Raw genomic sequence first — 19745 nt, forward strand, 5'->3', positions numbered from 1 at the left:
TTTGTTTTTTTTATGTAATTGGTTTGTATATACAAATATTTAAATCAGTTTTGTGAAATTTTATAGCTTGTTTTAGCTTTGGCACACTCAAAAATAAAGGAATGAGATAACATACTACGATTTAAACAAAAACACGATAACGACATAACAATTCACATGCTATATTTTTTTCACATGCTGTTTTATTTCACATTGACGAGTACCAATGACATTCAGTAACGACAATGACACATCAAAAGACGAATTTGACGAAATGCAAAGCTAAAGCATAATTAGAAGAAATTAGTTTAAGCCTATTCTATTGTTTAAACGTAAACAGAACAAGGTATTGTGTTCTTATTGTTTAATGTGAGCGATTAGAAGGAACTCATGTTGGTTGAAGAAAAAGAAAGAGGTAATTGATACAACACTGCCTTGATCTCTCAACATTCAAGTTTTTGTCATCAACTTTAAGTCCATATCAGCAAACAGTTATTAAATACTGAAGAAACATTAAACACTTGTGATGGATCTTTTGTTGTTAAGGAAGGACATTGACTGTTGCTATCATGATGATCTAGAAGAATTACACAGCATGCAACAACATATACATTTGCTAACCTTGAGAGCAAGAGGATTAATGGAAGAACATTTCAAGGTAACCATCATAAACCAAGGTTTGGAGTCGACAAGTTCAAGGTCAAGTATTACAACTGTAGCGCTTTGCAAGGGAGTGTAGAAGACTACCTAAGGCAACTTCTATCTCCATTGCATTTCTCATCTGCTAAATCTTCCACGAGCTAAATATCGAAAATCCACACAAGCTTCATATTGTGTACTACGATCAAGCTGATAAAACGATTGTATACAAAATCTTGGACAAAGAGGAATAGAATTTTTGAAAATTCTACAAGACCAAGTCTCAAATATGACAAGACAAGAGAAATACCTAAAGATGAATGATAAAAGTAACCGACTACCCCAAAATTAACAAAATATGCAAGAAACGAAAGACTCGCAGGCTAACCGTGAATCGATCATACACCCTTTGAGAAATCTTCACATTTCCAAAATGAAATATCTAATAATAATTTGCTCAATTATTTGAAAAATCTCAAAAGACTTTATAGAAGGATTCCAATTCAAAAGCAAGACTTATAAGATAGTCTACACTCTACACATTTGGTGCATGCATGGGTCATCCAAGAGACTGAGAGTGTTGTGTCAGAAGCCAAATTGGCAAATTCTATATGCAAAAGATGATGTTTAGTTGTTTACCATACTAAGCATTTGTTGTTGTCCCTCTTAGAGGAGTGGGGTGGTTACAAGTGATAGAATTCTATCACTTACAAACATCCAATCATGTTCCGCCATGCCAGCAACCACTATTCTATCACTCACAAGCATATTTTAGTGGCGGTGGTCATCACTAGTGATAGAATTCCATCACTCACAAATTTTTTTAAATTTTGTAATTTTTTTTTTAAATTGAGAAGTATATATATAAAAGGTTTAAATGTTATTAATTTTTTTTATTAAGTTTACCGTTAAAAAAGGTCAAAAAATAAAGCCCAATGTTCAAATTTCTCAATCTTCAACGCGTGACATGCTCCACGCGTTATAATTTCCACGAGTGATAGATTATGGTGGCGACAGTGTGCAAGTGTTTTCCACGAGTGATGGAGTGTCCATCACGGATCACCCCCACTGGCCTTAACCAAAACAATATTTAATGGCCATAATGCTTAAACCTTGCAGATACGGTCAAAACTAAATTTTGGACTCATCAACACGGATCAAATTTTAGTAAATAAAATGCGGATGGAAGAACCCTCAACTACTAGACAAATCTTGTCTTGGATTAATATTTCATCTTTGCCATTAAAGAATATCCTTATCATACTTTGAAGATGAGCCTCTTGTAAAAGAAATACTCTAGAATACTATCACATATCAATGAAACACATAAAGCAACATATTAAATTAAAAAGTTCTAAATAAAGCACCGTAAATCTAAAACTCAAAACAAGAAGTCGGGAATAACCACTCCACATTAGACCATGTGTAGTGGTATAACACTATAATGCCCCCACCATGGGGCGTTTTGCGCCATGTGGCGTCCTAGTCAGCAAGGGGGCATTATAGCAAAAGTGGTGTAGTGGTATAATGCCCCATAATGCCCCATTCAATCATTTTACAATCATTTCACATTTATTTTTTTTAATTTAAAACATAAAATAACCTTCATTAATTTAAAAATAAAATTACATTACTTGAAAAAAAAAATAAAAAAAAAACTTAAAAAAAACCGAAAGTAAAAAAAAAAGCAGAAAATAAAAAAAAAAACCGAAAAAAAACTGAAAAAAATAAAAAAAAACATAAAAAAAATAATATGATCTAGAGTCCATATTTTTCTTTAATTTTTTGGCGACGCATTTGCGCAAGGATCAACGCATCGCCTTGTAGGTGGTCGATAGGTTTGGACAAAAACTCGATGTCCTTTTCCATTTGCCTCGCCTCTTGCATCTCGTTAAATTTTTTTGTTTCGGCCATTCGTTCCTTCATAATTTCATAACGTTGGTGGCCGAGATCTCGAATGTCTTGGAGACGACGGTTCATCTCCTCGAAATCATCCTTTAACTCGAGATCGGAAGACGACTCGAGCGTTTTTTTCCCGGCTCCCTTTCTTCTACCGCCGGGTCGGGCCAACTCTTCTTGAATGCCCTCGTCCACCGCCTCGTTTAAATCAACATTGCGGGCATCCGATGTCGGAGTTGACGGGTCAACGGAGGATGATGTTTTTGACCTTTTAGCCCGACGTCTACTACTAGACGTCATTGGGTTAACTACCGCCCACTTTGGACTTTTTCGAAGTAGCTCCCAACACTTGTAGTACGTGAAAGGGCCTTTTGTCCTCTCGAACTCCTCCAAACTCTTCGTTAAAACCCCCACGTCACCTTCACCGCTCGGGCGATTATCGTAGTTACGTTGGAAGACTTCTTGAAACCCATGACACTTGTTGTTGATGTCGGTCCATTTGCTAGAAATTGAGTCTTTGTCCCGATGTTCGCCTTGACCCCACGTGCTAAAGAAGAGTGCACGAACCCTATCCCAAAAAACCGGGCCCGTTTGAAAGTTTGCTAAAAAAAAAAAATAATAAGTTGTTTGTTAAAAAATAAAATAACAAAGTAAGTAAAATAATATTTATATAAAATAGTTACCGGTCTCTTCGTCCTCCGAAATGTCGACATACGCCCGAGTCAACGCGTATTCCTCTTCCTTCGTCCATTTGATTATATTTTTTGTACGCCTCGGTGCGTCCTTATCTTTCTTCTTATGCGACCTTTTGCCGCGTTTCGATGTTTCTTGCACCGGTTCGGGTTGCGTCTCCGGTACGACTTCCACATCGGGTTCGGCTTCGGGTTGTGACGGTTGAGACCCGCCGGCTTGACCATAGCCGAAAGTTGGAGGAACAAACGGAGGGGCGCCACTTAAGTAAGCCGCGTAAGTTAAAAAGCTCGGGTCCATTTCTTGAAGGTTGAATGGGGTTTGCGGTTGGGTTGTGTTCGGGTTTGCGGGTCTAGCGGGGACACCAAAAGGAGGGCGGAATGGATGCATGATTGTATAAAAATTAGAAGATAGTGGGTTTTTTTTTATAAAAGTTGGAAGAAAGTGGGAGAGATAGTGAGTTTTTGTATAAAAAATGGTGTGAATGTGGGTTAAATATATATAGTGGGAATTATTTAAAATAAAAAAAAAATAAGAAAGTTACCGTTTGAACAACGGTCGAAAGATGGTGGCCCCCACACGAATTAAGCGTTATTTTTAAAACGCCGGACCCAATTTTTTTCGAAAATCACGCCGGAAAACGCCCCCTGTAATGGGGGGTTGGGCGTTTTAGGGCGTTTTCGGGCAATTTTTTTTTAAAAAACGCCCCATTACGCTTGGTCTTACAAGTTAATATTTTTAAGGTTAGAAATCTATTGATAAATTTGTTACTTATGTTAGTTATGAGTCATATAGTGGGTTTGGTAATGGGTTATTTTATTACTTGAAAATAATTTTGAAAATAATTTATTGTATACCCCAACAGAAGTTATATATTATATACTAGGTTAGAACCTCGTGTATTACACAGGTTGAATAAATGTAATTTTGTATATTAAATAATAAAAAGTTATATCTTTATGAAACTCGCATATTTTACGGGTTAAATAAATGTAATTTTATATATCAAATAGTAAAAAAGTTATATCTTTAAAAACCATGTGTATTACACATATTAAATAAATGTAATTTTGTATACTAAATACTAAAATCGTCGTATCTTTAAACAACCCGTGTATAATCGGGTTGAATAAATCTACCAAATGATAAAAAAAAAATTATATCCTAAAAAACACCGTGTATTACACGTGTTGAATAGATTTAAAAAAGAGTTATATCTTTAAAAACTATGTGTATTACACAGATTAAATAAATGTAATAAATACTAAAAACGTCGTATCTTTAAAAACCCGTGTATAGTCGGGTTGAAAAATCTACCAAATAATAAAAAAAAAATTATATCCTTAAAAACCTCGTGTATTACACGTGTTGAATAAATCTAATTTTACATAGCAAATGATAAAAAAAAAAGTTATATCTTTAAAAACTTTGTGTATTACACGGGTTATATAAATGTAACTTTGTATAGTAAATAATAAAAACTAAATTTTTAAAAACCCCGCGTTTTACACAAGTTGAATAAATATAATTTTGTATACCAAATAATAAAAAAGTTATATTTTTAATAAATTAGGATAACATTTAATATTAATTTATTATTTATATATTTAATATAAGATAAATAGGAAAGAGAGGTATTTGTCTTAAAAATATATTAAATTAACAATTTAGATTTAAGGATAATATTTTATTAAAGTATGATAAGATTTAATATTAATTTATTATTTATTTATTTATTTAGTTAATAGAAGATAAGTATATATTTGAGAATGTCTCCAATGAATGACTGACACGTGTCCAAAAGTTGGTTTCTTTTATTATAAATAGATGTATTATATATAAAAGTAAATGGATAATTTTTATTCGAATTTCGAATCGAATCGAATCAAATTTGAAATTATAAATTTGTATTCAATTTATTTGACTCGAATTGAATTGAATTCGAATTCTTACAGTGGAAACGAATTATTGATAATCGAATCATATTTCGAATTTTTCGAATTCGAAACGAATTCTGAACACCCATTTCTAATGTGAGAGTGATTTTTTTTTTTTCCTTTTTGCCGTTAAAAAAAAAAAATAATACCACCGTTACCCCCGTGAACACCCTCAAGACCAAACAAAACCGATCTAACATAGTAAAAGATAAACTACCACAAACAATAAAAAACCTAGTCCCTGAAACTGCCGCTATCTTCACCATTCCATTATCAAATCATCCAGATCCTTCTGGATTTTTCACCATCCTCCCTCCCTAGTCAAACTAAATAAATCTCACTCAACTCCATCATCTTCAATCCACAACAACAATGTTCGGAGTCGTCTTCCCCAATCGCAGTTTCCCCATCGACATCTCCACCTTCAATCAAATCGACACTTTCCACTGGCTCCTTGACATGAACACCTTCGTCGGTAATAATCCCAAACTCTCACACACTCTCACAATAACACAACTTTTAACTCCTAAACCTAATTATTCCTTTTGCAGGTGAAGCCTACGATTCAATCCGCGAAGTTTGCATATTCCTCCTCAACAACTTCACTCTACCCGCCGACAAAGCCCTAGCCGTCTACATCCAATCCCCTGGCTCCCCCTTCTTATTCGTCGGTGCCGTAACCCTAGCTCGCCCGTCCGCCGTCCTATCGTTGCCGTGGCCGGAGCCAGGCGGCGACGGAGCTAATAACCATCTCACTGCACCCGGTGCAGCACCGCTTTCCGCCAAGATCGGTGTTTCGGTAGAGGATCTGGCGTCGCTGCCGTCGCTCGATGTGGCGGCGGAGAAGAAGATCGAGCGGCTGGCGATGAAAGTTGGAGAGAATTTGTTTAATTTTATGCAGTCGTTTTGTGGAGTTGATGGGAGTAAGCTGGTGGTGCCGATGGATATATTGGATCGGTGGTTTAAGAAGTTTCAGGAACGGGCGAAACGCGATCCCGAGTATTTGAAGGGCTTTGCTTTGTGAGAGATAGAAGGAATGGTATCGAATCAATGTAAGTCATGAACAACAAATTGGGCACAGAGTTTGTTATTTAGTTTGGTAGTTGATTTATGATGTGTAACAGAGGTGGTTCTGTATGTTTAATTGAGTTTTTGTTTATCAAGTTTTGGAGTGCTGTTTTAGATTGAGTTAATGAGTTCAACTTGAGCTTGTTTGATTCATATATAACAGATTTGTTGTGCAAAACGTGTATGTCTGGACACGCTAACCTGCCCGCACCAGGCCGCCCAGGCCCAACATGTGAGAGGTAAATCAGCCTAACTCAGCGGCAAGGCAATTGGCGCTTAGGATCGGAATCGAACCGTGCAAATCTCACGCCCCCTTAACCAACTGAGCTACACAGCGGGGGCAAACTGTAACAGAGGTTCCTATATATAACAGAGATTTGGTGTGCATTCTTTTATATTTATGATCTGTGACAGAGGTTAGTATAATGAGTCGATATGATTTGAAAAGGCGGCCGATATAACTTGAGTAGTGGGGGTTATGTAGGGGTTATACGACATGTGTCAAATGTGTAAGAAAATGGGGTTATATAACTTGAGTGTGTAGGGGGTATGTAGACGCGGGGTTATAGGTCATATATGTGTGTGTGTGAGTTTTCTTGGCGTGGTTATAATTTTCACAAAAATATGATTTTGGGTTGTATAATGCCCCGTGGGCGGTGTGGGTTGGCGCCATGGTTGTAAAAGTCGCTAGGCGCTCCCTAGTCGGTCGACCGGGGAGTTGAGAGTACTCGGTCTAGGCGGAGAGTACTCGGGGAGTATTCGGACATGTTAAATTATAAAGAAATTACTTTTTAGAGATTAAATATATGTCAAATAACATAAATTTACTAATATTTATATCAAAATATATAAAAATGATATTCATTCCTTAATATGATAGACATAGAAATTATGTTTTATTATTATTTAAGTCAAACTAGGCCCGAGTTGACCTACTAGATCCAATTCTGGCCAAGGTTGACCGCGTTTGACTGACTCCAAGTAATTAGGCGGATTCGAAGAAAGTCGCCTCGGCAGCCTACCTTGTAGCGACTACTCGGGGAGTACTCGGCCTTGAAAACCCATGGTTGGCGCTATGTTACTTTTAGGGGCCATATCAGCTCGAGTACAGAGTCTAAGAAAGAACCGACTTTGTGTCATAGTAGGGTATAACAAGATGTTGTGTCATTCGGTCCATGTTAGAGGATTAAGCTGGCTATGCTACACGTAAGAGTGGGTGTTTCACCTTCATCGTATGGCCCGTTTGAGGTATGACTTGACAAATCATCGTCATCATACTCAGTAAATCCCACCAATAGCAAAGCAAAGGTAGGGTCTGAGGATGGTAAGATGTGACATTGCTACGAACTATATGGTGCAAAAAAACCAATTTATTGAACCATCATCGGTTTTTTGCTCCGGTTATAGTTTCATATATCTACAAAACTGATTTAACTGAATCAAACTGTATTTGTTTAATATGAACCCTCCGGTTATAGTTTCATATATCTACAAAACTGAATTAACTGAATCAAACTGTATTTGTTTAATATGAACCCATAAAACTTACGAAACAACTTCCTCCGTAAAAGTGGCTCCAAAGAATTTGGAAATGTAAAATTTGCGAACAAGCCCAATAGTTAAACTGGGAAAAGTTTGTGTAATACGAGTGTATAAGCTTTTTAGAGTATAAACAAACATTCTATTTGATTAAAGAAAAATAGGTTTAGACTAGAGAGTGTTTGAATCTAAACATTAAATAGATAATACGAGAATTAAGGATTATAATAAGATTTTGCATACAAAACCTTCAAGGTAGCAGAACCACGTGCCTTTGACCAAGTGAAAAGAAAAAAAATCATGTTGTACAAGCATTATCCTTGATAGTATACATCGTCTTGTCTGTCATATCATACATGTATGAATTTTTTTCGCCATATTATAAAGCCGTGTGATTATAAATCAAGTCGGCCGCTAGCCTATGTCATAACAACAGACTCTATGATAAGGCGAAAATGGACATACAAGTTGTATTTTGCCTGTCATTTCTTGGAAACAAAAGAGTCGAGTTTTTCCTCAAAACAACAAACATATGAGAACATTTTTTAGCTGCTCATGCTTATATAGTTCGCCAAGGTTGCAATGTGTTAATCTCACATCGAACCTTCAATGAAAAAGGCCAAGGATTCTCTTGTTTATGAATGGAGAATGTAGTTTTTTGTATTAGAAGTTAAAGGTTGAATAAAAAACCATAAGAAGAGCTCTCTATAAGAAAGAATCTCTCTCCACATCTTCAACTAATAAAAATTTTCAATTATCTGGTATTTTCAGTTTTCTGATTTTATGAAGCAACTAACCAAAACTAAACCAAACCCGTTAGGTGAAAATAACCCTAACCGATAAATACACACCTTAAAGACCATACGTAGTGGATGAGGGGAAGGTATGATTATGATATAAATGGACCAAATGGGAATTTTAGGAAAAAGATTAAAGACCATGCATAGTGGAAGACCCTCATAGGATCAAGGCGTAGGCTGTTCCAGGTCTGCCCTTTTGGGAGTTGCACACCACCCCACTTGGGACGTTTCTAGGGCGTGGAAATGGTTTCAATACTGAGTTCATGAATCGAAGGCCGCACCCTGTGTCCCTCCTTAATCACAGAATCGCAACCGCACCCCTCCTTAATTATCGTTTGTCAATTAGGTTTCAAGACCGAGTTCACGAATTGTCTTTTTTTGGCGCGAACGACCAGCATTAGTATATTTTAATTGGGTTTAATTTAAAACATACTAGGGTTTCTGGGTTTAGTTGGGAAATTTGGTTTATCTGAAAAATGGGTTTAATTGTTCAATGGGTCTAAACTAAATCTAAAGGTTAATGGGTTTAACAAGTGGGCTAGATTGTTTAGTGAGCCTAAACTAAATCAAAAGGTTAATGAGTTTAGCAAATGGGTATTTTGCATGGTTGTAAAAATCTCGCCTAGCTTTCGAGTAGTCGCTGATTAATCGCTAGTCTTCGGTTCACCGATTAATTTTCAGGCCAATTAATCGCTAGGTGGTCAATAGTGGTCAAATCTGGTCCTAATCGGCAAAAATTGAGTGGTTGTATTCCGGAAAAAACCTCAAAATTTCGGCCAGATTCTGGCTAAAACCTATAAATTCCGGCAAATAACATGTCTACTTAAAAAATTACACATAAAAATGTGTGTATATACATATAAAACTTAAAATTAGATGTAAAATTCCAATCCGATTAATCACTAGTCGATACCTCACCGGACGACTAGCACCTAGTAATTCCGGTTTTTTTAGGTTTTTTTTTTGGGGGGGGGGGGGTGGGGGTTTAGGTTTTTTGGTGTGGGGGGGGGGGGGTTAGGTTTTTGGGTGGTGGTGGGGTGGGGGTGTTTAGGTTTTTGGTGGTGATGTAGTGGGTTTAGTTTTAGGTTATTGGACACTTGTCACTCTATAAATCCTTCTTACACTTCTTACAATTAGAAGCCTTTGTAGAATAACTTGACCCTTAGTTATAAATCACACCTAATGTTACCCTAATCACGAACTTCTATAAAAAATCGCTCCTGCGTTTAGTTTGCAGAGGAATATTAGACAAAATATAATAGTGTGTTGGTATAGGGTAAGAAGTGTAACATTATAGTTATAAACCACACCTAATATTACCCTAATCACAACTTCTAATACAATACAATTCTTGATTTAACTGGTTTACCATACATCACATTCCCTTTTTTTTAACTAGCAAATGTACATTCAGTTGCTATTTATTTACGTTTCAGGTCCTCTAGTGGCTGATTCACCACACATTTATGAATAGTGACATGTAAAAAAATTCTGGACCCGCCACTCCTCACCATGTGTGGTAAAATAGTCATTCATTGTGTGGTAAATTTAGAAGCATGACAATGTAACAAACTACACCAAACCCAAAAATGGTGCTATATATAGCACGTAAAGCATATACTATTGAGCTAAGGCTTTTTGTTGGGCATTGACGATGAGGGTCCACCTTCAACCCGCTTGATTTCGTTCAACACCTCTTGCAAAGAAGGCCGTCCTGATTGCTTCAGCCCATTGCTATCCGAGTGAGTTAGTAAAACAGAAAGATGTTTCAAACACGAGAGATATTCGCCCTTTATATCACCAAAGTTATATAACGACCTCTGGATTCCATACTGCACTCGAAAAAAAAAGAGTTACGCAAATTAACCATCCATACAAGGGCAAAACAGGAAAAGTATAAAATTATGATATATCAGAACACCATGAAAAACATTGCTGATTACCTGTTTATAAGCAGAAATGCAATCAAGAAGAGCTTTCTCGGCCTCTGGATATCTCAGTGTCTCTTTCTCCTACGTTTACCATCAGCAACCATTAATTTTTATACAGATATATATATCTATCTATGAATATGAATATGAATATGAATATGAATATGAATATGAATATCCAAGAACACGAAATTGACATGAACTTTTGTATATAGAGAAAAATCCTTCTAGACTTTTATATATAACAGTTGAAAGTGGATCCAAGCCTATTTAAGTGCTTACAACCTCTTTTAGTCCATTAAAGAAAATAAGAAGCTAACAATGTATGCAAAGTTTAAGAAAAGATATGAATGTATTTTTGTAGATGAAACCATAGTTATTAAAGCCGCTAAGCGCACTTAAGGCACATAGGCCTCGCCTGAGGCCTAGGCGCAAAGCGCAAAAAAAGCGAGGGCCTGAGAAAAATTAAGCGCATAATGAAAAAAGTTAAACTATATTATGTATTAGAAAATGAATACTATTCTTCAAATAAAATAAACAAAATCTATTATATAAAACTATATATCATCTATTTAGAACCAAAAGTTCTAAAAATATTAGTGTAGAAGAGTAGTTTTCCTTGGATAAAAGTAGAAATTTGGCTAGAATCTTGTCGGAATTTAGAGAATTTGGCCGGAAACTCTCCGGAATCTAGGAATCTCGCCGGAATCTACGCCTGAACCATCACCTAGAAAATTAAAGCGCAATTTCCTCGACTTAAAGCGCAACTACCTCGCCTCGCCTGAAAAATGGGCCTAGGCGCAAGAGGCGATGGCTTTTAACAACTATGGATGAAACAATCTACAACATTTTAAAATGTAGAAGTAAATCTTACCACAGGCTCGTGTAACTCAGCCTTAGTAACCTCCAGTTGGCTCAAAGCATTTAAAGCTTGCAACTGCATCACATCCAACGCCAGAGTAAGTATTTAACCATTAATTTTACATTGAACTTAAGGCTTTTGTGTGTGCGCATAAAATGGTATCAGTAGTGGATGTCACAGAAGTGTTTAGGGTACAACTAGAGATATCAGAACATATGGTCATGGATACATGGTAAGACATGCCGAAAGGGGCATTTGAAGTAGTGGATTCAAACTAATGGAACCAAATTATTGGTCAAAGTAGTGTGAAACTAACCAGTATAAGCAACGCTGTACGCTCAGAGTACGTATCAGTCTTTGACAATTGGTTAGACTTGCTATTTGCTCCTTGCTTTATCAACTTATCCAAAGCCTGTCGAGCTATCCTGTCAAAGAGAATAAGTACATAGCATTGTAAGATAAAACACAAACACCTGTTAATAACATAATACAGAAGTACAGTCGATAATTCAATATTGGTTCAGTAAGTTAGTGAATAGTGACTACATTTTTTACCAGACATATTTCAGCAGTTGATGGTCATAGACCTTCATTGAATAAAAAGCTTAGAAGTCAAACCTTATTGCATTGCCCAGAAGATGTTTTGTGTTGTCAACGACTGCGGTTGCTTCAGAAATATTCCCGCGTGTTTGGCTGCATAGGAGAAGCTCCACCCTAGCCATGTGAAGCATGTTGGCAGCTATCTGACAATTTACGTAGATGAAGATTAATCATCAATATCATTATCCAAACAGATATTCCACGAAAACAGATACATGCCATTGCTATATTTACTCGTCCGGATGTTATGAACATTATATGTCAAAGTTATTTGCACAAAGATATCAGTAACTAAGGAAGATCATAGATGTGCACAAAGAGAAAAGGTTATTTGCAGAGTAGAAACCTGAATATTGTCATCGCGAAGTAGCTTTCTCCGGGAGTCAAGACATCTACAACATAAATTAATCAAGGATTTTCACCTATAGGAGTTGTCACTTAGTAATCAATTTACACAAAGTAAACCTTTGTAGGAGTAGTTTTGCTTCCGTCAAACTCCCTGCTGACTCAAGAATCAGTGCAAGCCTTTCGGCTGCAATCACAGTCTCCAAAGACTCCCATCCCTAACCAACCAACAATTTTTCTATTAACTTACAAATCGAATCATGCATCACACCGAGAGAATGCTGAAACTCTTGCAGGCTTGTAGTAACAAAAAATAAAGGACAAGTATCCACACCTTGGAAACTTCCATTGTATGCAGGATCTTTCTCTGCATGTCAACGGCACCAGTGAGATTACTGGAGTTGATATAAATCTGCAAGGATACGACAGTTTCAACCACTGGCCAAGTAATCCGGTTAAAGCATCAAGAAATGTAAACAAATTAATTGAGGAATCTGATTAGTAGGATGATTTGTAAGAAGATTTATAATGAAGAGTGCAAGATTAATTAAGAAAAAATCAAATTATATCCAAGTGTCATATATGGCATTTATATGATGGTCACTTGAATGGTGATTGTTGCAACTACGCATTGTTTGGGCTGTTCATAAAGCTCGTGACTCGTAGCTCGGCTCGTAGCTCGCTCGAAAGAAGCTCGAGAAAAACTAGCTAAAAAAACTCAATTTGAGATGACGTGAACTAAGCTGGCTCATTTTGTAACCAAGCCCAGCTCGAGCTAAGCTCGGCTCGGCCCATGGCTCGGCTCGTTGGCTCGTTCTTAGGCTCGTTTAACTCCGACGTAAAGCTCAAGCCAAGTTTAACCGCCTGAATTAATTTCGAGCTTGAGCTCGACCCCACCCTGGCTCGACTCAGCTTGACTCATTTACAGCCCTAATTGTTGTTGGTACTTGAAAGATACAATGCCAATTCAGTCTATTAAGTAACTTACCGAATATTTAGAGTACCAAGTCCTGTTTTTGTTAAGTTTTACTAGTGTAAGGTAGAAATATAATTAAAAACAATATCAGAGCTAGAAAAGCACTGTGAGATTTGACCATAGTAAACGTTGTTTCCGTTAAACATGTGATGGAACTGACAGGTGGCATATGGCAGCTAGCTTTTCTAGCAGTCAGTAAAAACAAAAACCGCAGTGAGTTTTGGCTGAAGAAATCGAAATGATTAACTTTAATTGAGGCAGATTTAATGAGTGAAAGTCAACCAGAAGAAGGGACAGTCAACTGGAACAGGTCAGTGAATCGTAACAGCCAGTGGATGATTACAGAATAGTGACACTTGAAGTTGACTGCAATTGACTTGGGAGATTTCATGTACCAGCTGAAATTTAACGTGACCCGCAGCAGAATCATTCATGCTCTACTGGTAACATATATGATGAGAGAAAACCAAAATATATTTTTGATTAATACTGAATGAACAAAAGAGATACCAGCTATTACCAAATAACCCTAAGAAATCCTAAATTGGCAATTAAGAGATAACCTGCCAACTTTACCCCTACTAGACAAAGAAAATAAACAGAAACAAATCATAATTCAAAAAAAAATGACAGCATGGATTTCTTTGATGATCAGTTTACCCCTAAACCATAGTCACATGGATCGTGGTACGCTCCGGTACGGGAACGTGGAACGGGATCGCAATTCGCTAGGTCCCTAGAATTCGGTATGAGGGTGGGTAGGCTCATTTCGGATCGCTCCGGTACGATATACCATATAATGTGGTACGATGTACTGTACCGGTTAAACTACATGCTATTTATATAAATTTATAAGCTAAAGGACTAAACGTAAACTAATCAAGATAAAGGGGGTTAATGGAGAAATAGCAACTTTTTACTAAACTCTTATAAAATTAGTTCTAAAAGTATAATGAAGGAACTAGAGGGTGTAAAGTGACAAAAAAGTAAAGTTGATTTAAAACCCTAAAAATATAAAACGATGAGAGCGGCGCTGCACATTCTCTCCCTTCTCATCTTCCATAAGTGATTAAGTGTAACCAGAGCTTCCGTTGCTCCTGCCAGTTATTCCGGCAACAACGAAAGCGGTTCATGGTTGCATCTTGGGCAAAGACGACGCTGCCAACTTTCCAATTCTAGTTCGGTTCGATGTTCCAATGGATTTGCATACATGTTTCGAATTCTGGAAGATCGCGATCCCAATAGCAAGTAATACGATTGAATTCTGGAGGTGGGAACGCCAATTTCAACTTCGAAATCGCGATCCGGGATCGTGAACGTACCGCGAATGGGATCGTGCGAACTGGATCGTAGATCGTGGGTAACCTAGCGAATTATGTGACTATGCCCTAAACATTGAATGACAAAGGACTAACAATACCCATTATTATTGAGAAATGATAAGTTTACTAATGCAAGCATACACATAACCTGAACAAGATACTGCAGTCTCCTCATGCATAAGAAAGATTCTCCTTGCCCACCTTCCTATACAGACAGTTAAACCTAAATCAGAGACATTGATACGCAACACGAATTTACTTTTTACGACAAAAGAAAAAAATGTACCTCAAGTATCCGAATAGAATCCTTTATGAGGGCTTCGGCATCCTTCCCTTTCCCTTGAAGGTGTAGCACCTGTAATATTTATCTTTTTACTCAATCAAATATGTTAAGGACATTTAATATCAACAGCATACGGGCATTAAGGAATGAAACCAGTGATACCAAAGGTCCTTTTATGTTTTTAACAATAGATCAAATAGGTAATTTTCAGTTGAAACTTCACCAAAAAGATAGTCTACTTATTTTTGGAACATTCCAGAAAGAAATTTGTTGCATGTTTTTTGACAAAAACAGAAGCATAGTTTGTTCAAAAGCCTAGCAACAAAACACGAACGCATCTTTGGAAATCCAACTTTCAAAGACTTGGCGAGACGCTAACTGGGTCTCCTCAAATTCGACGCTTGAGAAAATTTAATAAACCACTGAAGTAGCTTTTGTGCACTTTGCAAGAGGCTGTATACGTAATCAACCCATGAAATTTGCACAGCGTGTCCCATGTTTTTAGATTTAAGTTCAAGCATTGCCACATATTTGTTACAGCCTATAGTTTTTGGAAACAAGTTTATTAAAAATTCACTGACTGAAAACCATAGTGCAGTTATTCAACCAAGCTACTGTTAACAATCACAGTTTACTAGAAAAGGATGCACATGACATACAATAAACCAAATGAGTAACGAAACAGGAAAAGGTTTAAAAAGAATTTATAAAGGCTCTTGTGTGACAGAAATTATAATCCTTAGAAGAAAACATATAACCTGTTGAAAAAAATAAGTATGAGTGCATGAAGCAAGAAATTAGCACTCAGATGTTCTTCAAACCAATAAAAAATGATCACGGTGGTAGTAGTACCTTGCCTAGATGATACATGGTCTCAGCGTAGTCAGCATGAGCTTCTCCCAAAACTCGCCTCTTTATCTTTGTTATTAAAAAAAAGAAAAAATATTATACATCAGTGACAACTGTCACAGTCAGATACGTATGGAACTAAACAATAATGTTTAACTATATCCATCGTACCTTTAGAGCACGCTGCCCAAGAAATTATGAAGCACATGAAAAGCCAACAAGGTCTCCATGTCAGTAATTATATGTTCAGTTCAAACAACAAAGTAACACGCACAAGTATTAGTAAAAAGGAAAGCAGAGAGGCAATTCTGTGACATGTTCAGTATGCATACCTAGAAGAATAATATATTTATCACACAATTAAACATTTGAAATTTTGAATATATAAAAACAGGGTTGTGAATGAAGATGATATGACACAGCAAAAAAAAAAATTGACTGCATGACATAAGTCATCTACGTATATACCTCATAGCAAGCACTAGCGCCATCCAATTTTTTTTGGACAAGATAAAATTGTCCTAGATTATGAAGCGCAGCCCCAACCCTAAAATGAATCCAAGTTATAAATCATGAAACTAGTAAATGAATATTTGGTTAATATTTGAAACACATAGTTGAGTTAACGGAAGTGTGCATTGTTCTCCTGATGGTGAGCGGTAAGCTTAATGGATCATGTACCTTATGTCTTCAAGTCCATATGATTCCTCAAGAATATTAATTGCCTCCAAGTACAACGGTTCTGCTTTATCAAATGCCTTCTTAACTCTATACAACTCAGCCTGCAATCATAACTGACAGCATACTAAGATAAATTTGAATGCTTGGAGGAAATCTAGGAATTCACTACACAGGTTATGTATGACAGCTGCAATATAAGATAAGAAACAAGCAGTCTATGCAGGGACTCACTAAACAGCTTACTCAACTCATTGTGCAAGCTTATATGGAACTCTTATTAGTTTCTTAGAATAAAACAAGTACATATTAATCCTCTCATCGTATGAAAATCAGACACACCAGGTTGTTACATGCAGAGGCAACATGAGGATCTCTTTCCCCAAACCCTTGCCTAGCTTCTTCCAGTGCACCAATAAACAACCTCTCGGCATCCTCCAATTTACCCTTTAAAAGAAAAGGCAAAAAGGACATGTAAAGAATATGACACAACACAATGACGTGTGATATTTGTAATCATCACATAACATAACAAGATCTTGCCTGAAAAAACAAATCCCTTCCGCTGTCGGTGAACACCCTCCACTTGGATGTATGTATGTTTGATACTACTGACCCATCCTCAATTTTCTGTAAACCAATCGAATCAGTTGCAGTTACTTCTGTGGATGCATCGTCAGCCAAGACAGGGGTCAAACTTAATCCAAAGCATAGGGCTGCAGGAACATTTTACGTATAAGACTCAAAAAATGACAAATTTCATTGAAAGTGTTATATTGAGAGCATAAGATGAATTTCAAATAGAGAGCATTCGACAACTTTTATATATTTCAAAAGTAAGGTGAATTTATTCACAATCATCTTCATTCTCTTGTACATCAAGTAAAACAAGTTGCTCGATAAATCAGTGCAATGAGAATGTTGAAGAACAAGATTGTTTAGATAACTGGATGTCAAACCGAATTTGAACATGAACATCCAAAAAAATGTCTTATTTGTTCCTTGCACCTGTCATCAGCAAAAAACAGGTTCCGAGCCTATTCAACTAGGGATGTTCAAAAACCGTTGAACGGCCAAGCAGAACCAAAACAAGTCAGTCAGTGTGGCCAGTCTGAGATCCAAACAGTTAGGTTCACGGCCGGTTTAGCTCATTGTAGATGAAGATCCACCCAACCACGCCGGTTTGGTTTCTTGTTCGGAAACCGTACTGCCTAGAATTTTCACCAAACCAGGCGAACTGGCCATGAACATCCCTATTATCGACCATGCAAATTCAAAATTTAATTTTAGTCCAATACGTAACCGCGGAATTATGTTTAGCAATTACCTAATATTGATAAATAGTGACCATCTAAAACCACCCTGCTAAGGCATATGTATGTATGTTTTTCAAAGTTCACAATCAGGATTCAAGGGACAATGTTAATAAATCCCAAAAACCGTTGAACTGGGGCGGCCAAGCCGTCCTCCAAAGCGTAACAATTATGCAGATTTGGCCCATGTGAGATCCAGACGGTTGGGTTCAAGGCCGGTTTGGCTCGCTGTAGAGGAGACTCAGCCTACCCGACCTGTTTGGTTTCTCATTTCCGAAACAGTAAATCGTATTTTTCGTGAATACCTCTATTAATAACCATGTAAATCCAAAATTTAGGGGCTGTTAATGAGGCTCTTAATGGTTCAGCACTTAATGGTTCAGACTGTTTGTTTCACGAGCAGATGTCTGAATGGTTCAGACATTTGCCTCTGAATGGTTAAGACCCTGTGTTTAAAAAAGCGCGCTTAAAGCGAGCTTTAAGCGTGAAGCGCTGAAACGCTGGAAACATCGCTTTTTTGGTCTGAAGCGTTACATTACGTGAAGCGCTGTGAAGCGAGCTTTAAGCGCGAAGCGATGATGGTTTGAAGCGACGCTTCAGCCCAATCAGGTCACATTTGGGCCATTTTTTAAGCCCAACAGTCTTTAAATAGGGTTAAATGAGGCCTGTTTCTTTACCCTAAGTGTGTTTCGACTTTAATTTATGTTTTAACTATGTTTTTTATGTGTTAAGTGTGTTTTTTAATCATGTTTTTGTGTTTGTTATTGATTAACAAGTAGAATAGGTCATATTGATGTGTACAATATATATATATATTTTTTTTTATTTTGAGCGCTTCGTATACGTGAAGCTCTCGCTTCGCGCTTGAAGCTTCGCTTAAAGCTTTTGGAACCAAAACGCTTCGGAGCGCTTCGCGCTTTTTTAAACCAAGTTAAGACCTCTAATCTGAATTGGTCAAATATTTGCCTCTAAATGGTTAAACATTATACAGGCTCTTAATGGTTCAGACCTTGGTTCAGCACTTAATGGTTCAGACCTCTGGTTCAGCACTTAACCATTCAGATGTTGCCAACCAGTAACTAAGTTTAGCAATTACTTTACTGTATATTAATAAACAGTAACCATCTAAAACCACCCTGCTATTGCATATGTATGTAATAAAAGTTGAGGATCAGAAGTGAAAGCATAATAATAACCTGGAAGTAATGCCGCTAGGGTAGAGGCAAGTGAAGTCTCCTCCGAGTTGTGAAGAGGAGGCATAAATAAGCGAGCATGATGTGCAATATGAACCCTGGGTCCAGTTAATTTGTCAATACAGGGCTCAGGCGTCACAGGTGTAGAATGGATGGATTTAATGAGATTGTATCTAGTGTTTGTTGATAAAACCCTAGATGATGATGATGATCGAACCGCTTTGGAAGCTAAGGACCGTAAAGCCATTTGCATCATCAACGTCCCTCCTCCCGTAAAACTAGAGTTTTTTTAAATTACCAAAGCCTTCCTTCTTCTAGCCTGAACAAAGTGTTTCACTTTCATGTGTAGATAAGCAAAAAAAAAAAAAAAAGCTATAGACTTTGTTAAAAAGGCTAGGCCAAACACCCCATGAATCTTCTTCTTACGGGTGTTTGGCTAAACTTATTTAAATCAAAAATGACTTTCTGTTAAAAGGACTTATTGATTCATGACTATGTGAAAATAAGTTTTTAAAAAAGTGTTTGAATTAGCTTACATGGTGGGGAAAACTAATAAGTCAATAAATTGTTTTTTAAAAAAGTGTTTGGTTAGCTTAATCACGTAAAATGACTAGTGAATTTCAAAAAGTCACAATGTTCTAACTTTTCAAAACTGACTTTTCTTCTCTATACAATAAATCATTTTAAAAAGTCCTTTTGAGTTTGTCAAACACTTTTTCTGCTTATTAACATTTTATAAAAGTCAATAAGTTATAAGGAGGTGTGGAAAAGCTTAGTCAAACAACTCCAGAATTACCATCAAAATCACTCTACACATGTATGCAATTTGTCACATCTAATTT

General features: G+C 36.8%; 2 protein-coding genes across 2 annotated transcripts; one reads left to right on the forward strand and one right to left on the reverse strand.

Moving 5' to 3' along the window:
- The first annotated feature begins 5358 nt into the window (after nt 1-5358).
- On the forward strand, nt 5359-6346 carry LOC110878743 (protein OPI10 homolog). The gene is made up of 2 exons (XM_022127106.2): nt 5359-5619; nt 5696-6346. The coding sequence occupies exons 1-2, from the start codon at nt 5517-5519 to the stop codon at nt 6166-6168; spliced, it is 576 nt and encodes a 191-aa protein (XP_021982798.1). The 5' UTR covers nt 5359-5516; the 3' UTR covers nt 6169-6346.
- Nucleotides 6347-9899: 3553 nt separating this feature from the next.
- On the reverse strand, nt 9900-19250 carry LOC110878742. The gene is made up of 17 exons (XM_022127105.2): nt 18907-19250; nt 16941-17113; nt 16740-16844; nt 16401-16501; nt 16188-16266; nt 15891-15902; nt 15723-15788; nt 14874-14942; nt 14736-14792; nt 12624-12701; nt 12410-12507; nt 12291-12336; nt 11963-12087; nt 11661-11769; nt 11357-11419; nt 10495-10563; nt 9900-10383 (listed from the first exon to the last, which is right to left on the reverse strand). The coding sequence occupies exons 1-17, from the start codon at nt 19157-19159 to the stop codon at nt 10180-10182; spliced, it is 1707 nt and encodes a 568-aa protein (XP_021982797.1). The 5' UTR covers nt 19160-19250; the 3' UTR covers nt 9900-10179.
- Between the last annotated feature and the right edge of the window lie 495 nt (nt 19251-19745).

Source organism: Helianthus annuus, chromosome 9 (genome assembly GCF_002127325.2).
Source record: "Helianthus annuus cultivar XRQ/B chromosome 9, HanXRQr2.0-SUNRISE, whole genome shotgun sequence".
Taxonomy (NCBI): Eukaryota; Viridiplantae; Streptophyta; class Magnoliopsida; order Asterales; family Asteraceae; genus Helianthus; species Helianthus annuus.